The sequence below is a fragment of the Ixodes scapularis genome, unplaced genomic scaffold, assembly GCF_016920785.2.
Source record: "Ixodes scapularis isolate PalLabHiFi unplaced genomic scaffold, ASM1692078v2 PGA_scaffold11__112_contigs__length_91849675, whole genome shotgun sequence".
Lineage (NCBI taxonomy): Eukaryota > Metazoa > Arthropoda > Arachnida > Ixodida > Ixodidae > Ixodes > Ixodes scapularis.
Window position 1 is genome coordinate 45,023,426 of NW_024609837.1, and position 11,997 is coordinate 45,035,422.

An 11,997-nucleotide genomic window follows, 5' to 3' on the forward strand; every position below is an offset into this window, starting at 1 on the left:
ATGTAAACCCACCATACTAGAACAAAAGCAGCTTCTTGCAATAGAACATCACTTTTCCCATTTTGGTTTTCTTTTGCACTGCACTTTGACTTGCTTGCAGTCGGACGTTGCATAACTGACAAATGAAATGGATCGTAGAAAAAAAAAGCTAGACGCTCTGGTTTGCGCAGCAGAGTTGTTCGCGTTCAACCCGCTTTATATTTCGTTTCGCTCGTTTCTTTACTTTAGATATGAAACAAGTGCACATTGAAAGAAGACAAGGTTATCAGACGGGGCGAGGGACAAACACGCACGTCTCAGTTGAGGTGTGCGTTGGACCCGTCCCCGGTGTAGTCCGTCGTCTCCAGTTAGAATTGCGTGCACATTGGAAGCGTTAAATGATAGACAAATAGTAGACGGAAAGTATTTTTTGGGGATTGCTTCTGCGAAAAAGGTTTGATTTAAGTTGCCGTAGTATAAAACCAGAGACTCGCTCCAGGCACCAAGCGGTGAGGAAACATACTGTACGAAATGAGCCGGGGCATGCTAAAACCCTGGTGGTGGTAGTAGAGTAGAACTCCACTATCGTGAAGACTGATCTGTAGCAAAACCGTGAATATGAGCGAAGCAAAGGGGAAGTATGCTTGACTGGCATTTCGTTCGGTGTTGCGGAGATCCTGAAAACGGTTCAATTTCCTGTAGGAGGAGTTTGCTGTAATTAAAAGGACAGTTCACGAAAGCATTGCCAGAAAATGGTTCTGGTGTGGTTCGTTGACTGCATATGCAACCTGCTTTCTTGACATGCTAACGGTGCACCATAACGGAGAGCAGCTCCCATCTCTGGGACGTATCAATATCATTTTGCTCTTTAATCTGATAAAGTTTAGCTGTTCTGACGGAAGGGTATGCTGATGACTTAACCAGTGGACGTTTTATTGGCAGAGCTCAGTTTTTCAACATTGTTGACACTGTTCAAAGTTGTCTGTGTAGACAGTGCCCCAAAAGATATTTTTCTAGTAGGTAGCCGCAAAATAGGTGCTCTGAAGGTCCTGTTATCCCCTCTTGCACAAAAACCCCTGGGAATTTGCTGAGCTTTTTGTTAGAGTGTGAAAGGTGAAAGCATTAAGGAAATGTTCCGCTTGCACAAACATACATGCGTCAAAAGCCGAGTTCAAGCCTGAAGTGTAAAATCATGATGAAAGCAGGTTGCAGGTCACATGCAGATATCAAAATCTCTTCAGGGCTCTACTACCTAGTAACATATTTTCGAATGAACGAAGAAAAGAGTGTGAAAATGACAACATCATGGCACTTTGCCAGCTTGTGTCATTTTCGCACTGTTTTCCCCATTATATGCTGAACTCTTGAAGCTGCCAATGCTACAGGATATTCTGTGTGCCAGTGAACTGCTTGTTTTGCCAGTTTTCTCAGTTCCTTTCAGACCAACGAGACATTCAACAAAGAGTTACAACCATTCTTTTATCTACAAGCGTCTATCACCCTCATTGCACAGTGAACTACTATATCGTACAAAAGCCAAAACCTGTGTAAAGAAAGAAAGAAATTTACAGCGTGTACTTCCGAGCTTTAATCTTCGTCTTGTGCTTCCTTCTCGGCCTCTTGATACTCAATCTGTAAAATAGAATGTCGTTGCATAAACCGTACAGCAATAGTCCCGCGAGGCTTTCCCGAAACGAGTGCAAAGATGCGACTTCGTCACTACCGCTACTGCAAACCGTGTTACGCCATCTAAAACGTCGGCGATTAGGAGGAATTTTGCCGTCGTGTCCTATACGACGGCACAATTTGTACGGGCTTTTTTCATAGCTGCGAGAGAAGCTGCGACTTAATACAACCACGGGGGTTACGTTTCTCGTTCGGTTTGTTGGACGAGAACAATGAAACTGGCTGCTCCCTCTTGCGCACGTGTCGTGATCACAATACACGCGTGCGGGCCTACTGGTGCAGTTTCGCAGTGCCAACCGTACGAAGGGGTGCGACTCGTCGAAAGTAGGCATGGGCGAATATTCAGTTATTACGAATAGCCAATTGAATTCTGTTCTAATCGGCATTCGCTTCGAATCGAATTTAAGAATTTAACAATAGTATTGAATTATTCGACCTTTCTAAATACAGTCAAACCCGACTAATATCGAACCCGTTTACATTGAATTATTCCTTATATCGAACAAGTTTTGTGCACAGTAATGTTACAGTGATAATATATAGCAAAAACTAAGATTATATCGATCAAGAATAGCAGCCGCAACCGATATATCTAACTGCCAAGATTGCCGTTTCGCTCTGCAAGCTGGCTTTCAACCAACGCGAGCGGCCGCATTGGGGGAAAGCCAGCTTGCAGAGCACGCTGGGTTTTTGCGGCTTCGCGCAAGGCGCGAAGCCGCAAAGGTCGGTATAATGGGAAGAAATAAAAAAGGTGACCTTCTGGATACCTCACACATGTAGTCCACACTTCACGAAAAAAACCTGGCTCGCGCCGAAATGTCCAATGCTGTTGCGAGACGCCCCATCTGATTCCCAATTTCACTCGATCGACCAAAGCCACGTTTTTCAGAAAGACTGAAAAGAGTTCTGCAAGTACCGCCGACGAGTTGTTAGGGTACGACAAGCCCGACTTGCCTGTATTAGTCCCGACGTGACCGCATAGATCAACATCGCTCCTGCTGCAAATGCGACGGAAAGAGTCGTGTTGAGCCAGGAGAAGTTGAAGTCTGTGTCTGAAGAGCCTGGCGAGCCCCCACCAGGTCGGTCCCCTTTTTCGGAATCTGCACATGGAGAAGAACAACGAGCACCGTCTTGAAAATATGTTTAGAACCACTGAAACACATACCGCATGCTTTGAGAGCGAGACAAGCAATTACTAGCATCTAAATGACATGCACATGAATGAACAGTACTGATCGAATGAAATGACCATTACAAAGCCGCCGAAATGCAAAACCTCGGTATGCCAGAGATTCAATTATTCTAGCTCATCAGTGCGGTTCAGACACCTGCATATTTTCGATTACTTCTTTTTGGGATGACTAAAATGCCCCATCACATCTAAATGTATCTACCAGATGGACACTGGATCACAAAATCTTGACATAAATTGAATCGGTGCTTTCCACGAGGGCAGTGCTGTGGAAAGGTAACAGGGCCGTAGGTCTGAAAGAAAAACGCGGCAAGTGCCTATTGGCTGTGTGATCTGGCAGTAATGTGTACTCGTGGAACGGAGAAACTTGGTTCTTAAGCATGGTTCTAACTTCCCCAAAGTACCCCCAGAAGTTCCTCATGCACCAACATTTTCTGGATTGTCCCTATCTCCGAGCAATGTTTAGGAATAGCGACAGTCCCTGAATGTAAAAAAACTTCTTGTCCCTAAGTTTGGGCATGAGGAATTGCGGCTGAAGTTGTAATTTGGCACTTTAGGCATAATCTAACCACAGCTGGGCCACGCATTGATGCATGACTATGACTATGAGCCAACCAATCCCATGTTTCAGAGCAGTATGTGCAGTATTTTTAACCAATTTGTAAGTTTTAACTGTGTTATTGAGAGAATGGTAAGGGAATGAACCTTGGCTGTCTGCCCCTGATGGTACTAGACAAAGTACCATCAAAGACAAAGACAACATTATTTGAGAATCACTGCCTTAGAACTTCGCATGGCACACGGCGACCTTCGACACACTTGTTCCAGAGCTTTTACTCATTTAATTTCTGCTTCTTTGCACACATCTTCTAAGTTTCATTATAAAAGCTGGAGTGTATGGCAGACTAATGATACTTTGTGAGATAAAATAACTTAAAAACTTACAGAATAGTAAAGAAGAAAACAATTGAGTTGCATTTTTGAGCCCATAAAGCCACGAAATGAAATTCTGCAAGGTGGTTACAACTTTTAGCACTGTTAAAAGCCTCATCATATATCATAAAACACGTACCAAGTAAATCGAAACAGACTTATGGGAAAAGTGCCGACCTTCCAGTGACTTCAACGCAAAATAGCATGTGTGGTATCAATTGCGCTCTAGAATAGATCTAAACATGTGCGAATTGATGCACATAAAGTGGACTTCACACACCTGCGCTGGCAGGCGGGAAGTACTGCTGCAGTATGCGACCCACAAACGCTGCCAAGTTTTCGCAGGCCTTCAGGTGGTTCTGTAGGGCCGCATTGGGGAAGGGGGCCTTCAGGAGAGGAGCAAGGTGCGCAAACACCACGGCATCCAGCGACGTCGGTCTGCAAAGCGTAAAAAAATCCGCCGCTCGTCAGTTGGAGCAAGGGTGCCATCTCCCTGATAGGCAGAGTGGGCAGACGACGCACCCTGTTGTCTGCTTCTGCTATGCTCTGTTTCGCCTTAGAAGTTCCGCAGCAGACGCTACGACCCACCCCAGCCGATCCCGCGCTGTGAATGTATGGTGTGACCCAAGCACACCATCTGCTCTAAAACGAGCCAAAAAACCTGCTCTGCCCATAGAAAGCTCAAACTTTCAACAAAGGCATAGTTCTCTTCCTGTAAAAAATCAAGCAAAAAACTTGTCAAAGTCAACACTGGGTGCCTTCGCAGACGACAGAGTTACCAATGCTATTAACTTGTGGTGCCTTCTCCAGAATGGTGCAGCGAGCAGACAACAGGGCGCATCGTCTGCCCACTGTTTCTATCGGGGAAATGGCGCCACAAGTACCCTAATTAGCATTGCTGGCTCGGTCGTCTCAAAACGTGCCCAATGTTCATTTTGGCAAGTTTTTTGCTCTCATTTTTTAAAGGAAAAAAACGGCACCTTGAAATTTCGGATGGTAAGACTGACCTGCTCAGGGCCCATTCAGAAAAAGTTAGATCTTCCCATGTGATGGCGTCGATTTTTCCAGCTCGTTGTACAGCGGGAGATCCGCTTGGGACATCCTATGTATTACGTGACTTCCCTATTCGTTCTTGCCCCTAAGTAAAGTGTTTTTTCAAGTTTAAGCACTACCTTAGCAGATCTGAACCACTCATTGGTACATAACTATGAGCCAAACACTTCTTAGTATATGTGCATTATTGCTTGCACGGCCAAAGAGCTTCACTGATTTCTTGCACCGAAGCCGAGACCGGGAATTCAAGGTCAAAGAATTTCAAAACCCCTGCAGTAAACTAATAAAGCAAAAATAAAAAATTCAACAGAGCAAATTTCAGGCAGGCTTGTAATACTGCTTAAAGTAATTGAGCTAGAGATGCAAAGGAAAACCTTACACGCAGTGAAGGCCTTTTTTTAAAGAAATAAACTGACTTAACAATTGAAAGCTCCCAGCATAACTGATATGTACAAGCTCCAGAAGCTTCAATTTCGGCCACGAGGATAGATGCTCAAACAGCAGGGGCCTCGAAATTACTGTAAAAAGGTTAGAAAGCAGGCTACCTGGCAACAGTCCTTCAAAAACAGCAGTTTGATGCACTAAGGCGACGCTGTTGCAAAATTAACCACATGAAAAGGGGAAATGCCAGTGCAATTAACAGCACAAATTTAAGGTGCTCGCTACATGCACCAGTTTCGCCTTTGGGTGAAGAAAGCACACATGAAATTCAGCTGCCTGCACCAGGGCATACCATTATTGCTTACAGATCTTGTTTCATACCTTAGCTGCATGGCCACGCTAGGCTCTGTCATAAATTCAAATAAATGTGCGGTCTCGGTTACTCTACTTTGCATGTTTGCCACTGGGGTCGTATGCCACACTGGAAGGTGGCACAAGCTACCACCCGACTCAGAACGGTTTGACTGTACTCGTCCATCCGTAGATTACAAGCATTCCTGTCACGCTTGCCACCATGCACATGACACAAGCGCCATTTGGTAAAAAAACCCACCGCTTGCCGAAGAAAAAGGTATCCTTCCCTAGCCGTTGCGAGAGCGTTGTCAGGCACTCCTGTGCCTCCTTCAGCAACTGAAAAGAAATCAAATGGAAATGCTTAGCAGCACAGGCTCAATCACCGCATCAAAGTATTCAAAGCAGTAACCCTGTTTGGGCGAGAGATATTACAGTACAACTTGTAGAACCTTCAAAGTCATGTTGGAATAGTGGCTCTGAAGGAATGCATAGCTGTGATGCAACAAAGCTATCCCATTGAATACTCAAAGCAAGATCATGCATGGCTCAAAACCGAGCGTGATACAGGTAGGAACAAAAACAGGCATGGACAAGCCCCGAACTGCCCAGTGCCTAATAGTATGTGACTTTCACGGACAACTTCAACGAAAGCCATGTATGAGGTGTTGGCTCTCACTGAGCTCCACTTTTACTTTTAATTGTTGCTATAAAAGACAATACGAACAATCCCAGTGATGAAGCAAAATAACAAAAAGACATCTGTGGCACTCGGAGCTTGGCTTCACATCATTCCATATTGCATGATTAATAGACTTGGTGAAACACAGGAACGAGATGTGAAGAATGTAAAACTCTACACGGTGAGTCCTCGAACAACAAGAGAAAAAAAGAAAAACGGACAAATACATTTTACCACAAAAAAAATGCTGCAAAATCAATGTAATTGAAACCGGATAGCACAAGTGGTTAAGAAGTAATTGCAAGGACGAATGAATGTAATGCATTATGCTTTGTGCACTAACAACCCTAACTAATGTGAATACTTACTTTAAAAGCTATCTAATTATAATTAAATTAGATTTAAAAAGTAAATTACCTAGCTCGCAGGCTACACGAGGCACTGATAAGTGGAACCGGTTCAACCAGGCTGTTTGCTACGATCCCGCTCACGTCTCAATTAAAGGATGTTTCATTGCGCACTGCAAATGTCCAGTCCTCAAAAAATAACATAATTCTCATAATAGCCTGTCAGAAAGAACACAAAACTCCTAGCAAAAGACATCCCCTTCTCAAACACAAGAAAATTCCAGTCTCCTTGCTGTCTCTTGCAAACAAGCTGCGGCGACAACTGAGGTGCTGCACACACTGTTGCACACAAACTACACACGATCACACCGCACAAAGGCATTTTCCCGCCAAATTTAGCATTGTAACAGGGAATTACCCGAAGCGATTGGGCCTGCTAAATTCAGAGGGAAAATTTGCTTCCTAAATGTAGCCAAAGCTTCTCCACTAAACTTCACTGTGTCACGTGATACTGTGCCATTATGTGAAACCACGACGTCACGTGACATGTCGACCCCACACAAAACACCTCCACGCGAAACCTTGGCGAGGTTTCGCCCAGGGATGTTTCGTGTAGGGTTGGACTGTCACATGGAGCCATGCGAAACCTTGGCTAAACTTGGCACAATAAAGAAGTTTCTCTCTCTCTCTCTCGCCAAGGTTTCACAGCAAGGTTTCGCAACAAAACCTCACTGAGAAGCCTCGCCAATAACAGCTACCGTGAAAAAACAAGACGGGAAAGGTTGCCACGCACCGCTGTCTCAGCCTGTTTCCCCTCCAGGTCCAGGAGTTCCAGCTTGCACTGAAGGGCGGCCATGGCGTCCCTCTGCATCTGCCCTGGCAGAACGTAGTTGAGGGGAAACGCGAGAGCCCTGGCGTACCAGGGCCGCGTCAGCTCCACGTAGTTCTTGGCATCCACCCACCACAGGTACAGCTAGGAAAAGAGACAGAGGTCTCGCTCGACTGGTGCCTCAAATCGAAGTCAAAGTTGGAGGTATTCTGGGCCAAGCCAACGAAGGGTGTTGGGCCACAGCGGAGGACTAATTCTGACCACCTGGAGGTCTAATCTTGATTACACAGCGCCTTCTCTGCAATAAGCTTACGTCAAATTATGGGCTGAAGATCCGTAGGCCGGCGCGTTGCTTCGAAGCCACCGCGGCAGCTGCTGGTGCAATGCCACACGAGAAAAATCAGTGGTCATGCATCGCCGTATTTTTGGGTTCTCTGGATGCTTAGACCAGATAAATTGGGTTTGCACCATAAAAAGACAATTTAAGAAATGGCTAAAGCTCCTCTGAATGTCATTTTTTAAAAACAAATTGATAACGAAAGCATGCGTAGCGAGAGGTCAGTTTGCCTTGAGGCGCAACACGGCACAAACCTGCGATGCAGCACTGTGCAACACAGCATAAACCCGACAACACGTTTTACTCAAACAGTGTGCCGACGAACAACACAATTCAACACTCAAGTTGGAGCTCTGACTGAGCACTTCCCACCACACTAATAGTAGTTTTCGGGCCTTCCAGTTCTAAGAGACAACGAAGGAAAAACCAGCAATCGTTTATTCGTGCTAACCGTGTCACGCTCTACGCAGGATGTTTTGTTCTGAGACGGCCAGAGCAGTACACGACTGCTAACCCAAGGTCTTTAATTGACCCCAATAGCGCACCGACTGGAGCAGAAGAAATACCTTAGGAGATGTAAAGATGCCGAGAAGCACCACACCACAAAGACCCGGCTACTTCAACCACTTCTTGTTTAAAAAGGGGGTGACATGGGGCAATTATCAGTGTATGACGTCACAAGTCTGTAAACAGACAGTTTGCAAGACTAAAACATTTAATATAAAAAGTATGGGTTGTATCAAAGAAAGCAATATATTATCATTACCACTGTCTTAGAGTCAAGCTCTCAAAAATAGAGGCACTAAAAATCACTCAAAGCCACCCTCCTGAAATGCTCGATGGATGGGCTCGAGCCGTCCAGACCAGGATGGTGCAAAAACACTTCCCGCGCTTCGTACAGGATATCAGCTACTTCGGTCAGCAGTACATTGAGATAGCTCACAATTCAGGGAACCATACAGAAAGCAGAAGTCACAATTTCACTCTAAACAAGCTCAGAGATATACTTCTGGTTGCTGTCAGACTTGGGCACTCGTCTAGAACCAGAGCTTCCTGGCAAAAGATGCCAGCTGCTGGATGAGCTGATACCCACCAATGCAGGTTTCAGCTTCTGCCTCAGCATGGCTGTGTATGCCCTGACGTCAGACGATTGCTGAGCGGTAAGCTGAATGTCCGCGCTGTAATTCTGCCAGGGGAAAAAGATGAAACAAATAAATAAAATAAACTTTGAGAAGGCGTTTCAGACAGGGACTAGAAAAGGGGAACAACTGTTTAAACGAAAGGATGCTCGCAGCTACATGAGTTATTTGATTTTCTACAAATTCGCTGCCAGTTGCAGTTGTGATATTTATTTGTTTAAAAAATAAATAAATACCCAATTGACATTTTCAGCTGCAGTGCAAGCTGATTAAAACTTCGACGAGAGCTAGCACCCTTTATTCATCTGTGAGACATAAGTATACTGGCAGTTGCAGTGACAACATCAGATCCACCAAATTAGAGGGATTTGATTTTCCAAGGGTTAGTTTTTAGTGGCAGTAGTAACATTTATTTATCTATTTAAATAAAAAATGAATAAATACTATAGCTTCAAATAAAAACAAACAACCTTGCCATCATTTCTGAGATTAAAGATAGCTACTGTGAAAGACATTATTTTTCCCAGACTATTTCAATAAGTTTTGGAAGTGCGAGTGTGATTTTGTGGGAACAATATGCAATTTGCAGTGATATGCTATGTATTTGTTGCCATGGGGAGATATATATTTGCGTGATCAATTCTTTTTCCACTATTTTCTGAGTTGCAAAAACAAAGCACTCGCAAAAAGTAAGTCTTTAATAATAGCGTACTGTCATGGTAGCAGTTTTTCTTTCTACAAATGTGAAGAGTTGAATTCCCGAAGGTCATCCCATTCGCACTCGACTGCCAAAAAAAAAAAAGAAGAGAGCAAACTTACTTGTTTTCTAAAATGAGACACCATGTCTTCAAATTTTGTAATCCTCGTGGACGGGCCGTGCCTCATTACGGGTAGTGTTGCTGCAAAGTGAACAAGCATCCAACGTTTCAGACACATCAACAGGTATTAAATTATACTCTTTGTCTAACTCCATGAGTATACCAAAAAAAAATTTACATATGTTAACTTGCCACAGGTTCCCAACATCTCTTTGCATTTATTTTTGTTTCGGGTCACCATGTGACTGGCTTTAGTGGCGCATAACTTCTCCCACATGAATATTGGCGATACAGTTTCTAACTTGAAGAGGGCTCTAACCTAGCACAAGACGCAATAAAACAAAAACACTAAAACATGGGTGTCCAACGATAGAGTAAAGAAATTGGCGGGAGAGTTTCACGTGCCAAACCAATGGAGGGCATCTGACGCACCTTGTGAAGGATTCGGGATTAAGGATCACCTAAGAATCCTTAAAGGCCGACCTGAAAAATATTTTTTAACCAGGGTGAAAATCCTCCTCGCCTGCCTTTCTATTTCCCTCTCCCACCACTATTTTGACGGCGGGGGGGGGGGGGGGGGGGGGGGGGGGGGAAGGGGGGGGGGGAAGGGGGGGGGGCTCCCTTTGTTACTGCATCTTGGGCCGGATAAGCCGGGAGCTTATCTCGGCTCATTCAGCCCTCCAAAAAATGCAGCAACAAAAGGTGTCCCCTGCCCCCCCCCCCTGCAGTCAAATTAAGAGTGGGAGAGGGGGAACCGGAATCGTGGTGAGGAGGATTTTCACCCTGGTTGAAAAATATTTTGCAGGTCGGCCTCTGACGTGCAACTGAAATCTCAGTTCTACGGCACCTACACTGCAACATGCTCTCATTCGACTACAGACAGTTATGCCGGAATCCAAAATTGCTGGTGGGGGATCCGTAAAGCTGAGATTGCGCTCCCGTCTTAAACTGAAGATGTCCGACATTATTCATAGAACATGCTCATGCTCTGTTAAAAAATAGTACGGTAAATCCAAGAAACTGTGGCCTTTACTATATCTTTTTATTATTTTGCAGGGGAAAGGGCGGGCACCACTGAAGTACGAGGTGATTTACTCCTATCTTCTGTGTAGACCTTCTTTCAGAATTATGCCGTCACTGGAAGAGCAGAAAATAGCGCAAAACAGCGTGCACAAATGACATCGAACTGAATTACATAATGTTCGCAAATTCTGGGCGACTATATATGATTATAAAAGTGCCTGTTTTACGGAGTTGCTTCATCTGTCGCATTGCAGTGTTTTCAAAGCTCTGAGGAGAAGCGCCTTCTTTTTTAAAGGAGTCTATTGTCGCTACCAATGCTCATGAGTAAAGTTTGTAGCTTACCAAACCACGGTCTTCTGACCTCGTTGACTATCAGAGGTGCCCCGGAAAACTTTGCGTATGCCTTGAAAGAGAAAGAGAGCAGTTTAGCATTTCTTGGTCCTCGCTGCACACCAACAGGTGTCTTGGCCGAAATCAATTCTATACGGGTCAAGGTTAGATTTCAAACAGCTTCTGTTTAGTTTTCCAGAACTAGGACATGTCATTACATCTTAATAAATACATTTTACTAAGTACTATAGTTCGTTCCAGGTGCAGAAACGCACGGCATGCCCCGCCCACAAAGCTTTCGGCTCGCCATGATTGGCGATTTCCTCCTCTCCAATCGCCTCGTTTCCAGCGTTTGCTCCGTTAAAGTGGAAAGGGGAAGGGCATTGTGGTAAAAGCTCACTGCGTGCTTCTCGTTTTTTAGGGACGTTTATGAAGCTGGGTGGCTGGATCGCATGCGTGTTGAGTCGTCTTTCATGATCTAATGATCATAAGCGTCTTTGGCTCCCGTCTACCCATTGACATATGCATGGATAGATATCATTGAGAAACAAAATTTGAGTAATCGAGGTAATTACGTCTACAAGAGACTCACCAGCGCTTCGAGACACGCAGTATCGATGCTCGGGAGGCCCCAGTCACCTTTCCAGATGTTCAACTCCATTCCGTGAGCTGCGACGCGTCTTATAATGAACAGGGCACTTTAAAAATGGCCTCTCAATTGACGACGGAGGGTTTCGGAGCGATTTTGCATAACTAAACATCAAAATGACACTGCAAAAACCTTATTATAGTCGCCGGCGGTGTGGCATCACGCTCTGCATTTTCATTGCATTTTCGGAATCGTCGGCATGGCGATTGACCGCGATGACTATCGGCACGCTCATTGATTTCTTTTTTTCGCGCTTCGCCAAAAACAA

General features: G+C 44.7%; 1 protein-coding gene across 1 annotated transcript; it reads right to left on the reverse strand.

The window, feature by feature from the left end:
- Nucleotides 1–1,439: 1,439 nt before the first annotated feature.
- LOC8036292 (metaxin-1) lies at nt 1,440–11,976 on the reverse strand. Its single transcript, XM_002402152.4, has 9 exons — nt 11,673–11,976; nt 11,093–11,153; nt 9,729–9,808; nt 8,864–8,956; nt 7,398–7,577; nt 5,838–5,914; nt 4,071–4,228; nt 2,620–2,765; nt 1,440–1,611 (listed from the first exon to the last, which is right to left on the reverse strand). The coding sequence occupies exons 1-9, from the start codon at nt 11,739–11,741 to the stop codon at nt 1,567–1,569; spliced, it is 909 nt and encodes a 302-aa protein (XP_002402196.2). The 5' UTR covers nt 11,742–11,976; the 3' UTR covers nt 1,440–1,566.
- Nucleotides 11,977–11,997: the final 21 nt, after the last annotated feature.

What these genes read in the sequence shown, in the direction of transcription:
- LOC8036292 (XM_002402152.4), bottom strand. Translation starts at nt 11,741, where the DNA reads ATGGAGTTGAACATCTGGAAAGGTGACTGGGGCCTCCCGAGCATCGAT. An exon ending in TGTCTCATTTTAGAAAACAA is followed by an intron (nt 8,957 to 9,728) that starts GTAAGTTTGCTC and finishes TTCCCCTGGCAG; the next exon opens with AATTACAGCGCGGACATTCA. An exon ending in ACCTTTTTCTTCGGCAAGCG is followed by an intron (nt 4,229 to 5,837) that starts GTGGGTTTTTTT and finishes TACGCTTTGCAG; the next exon opens with ACCGACGTCGCTGGATGCCG.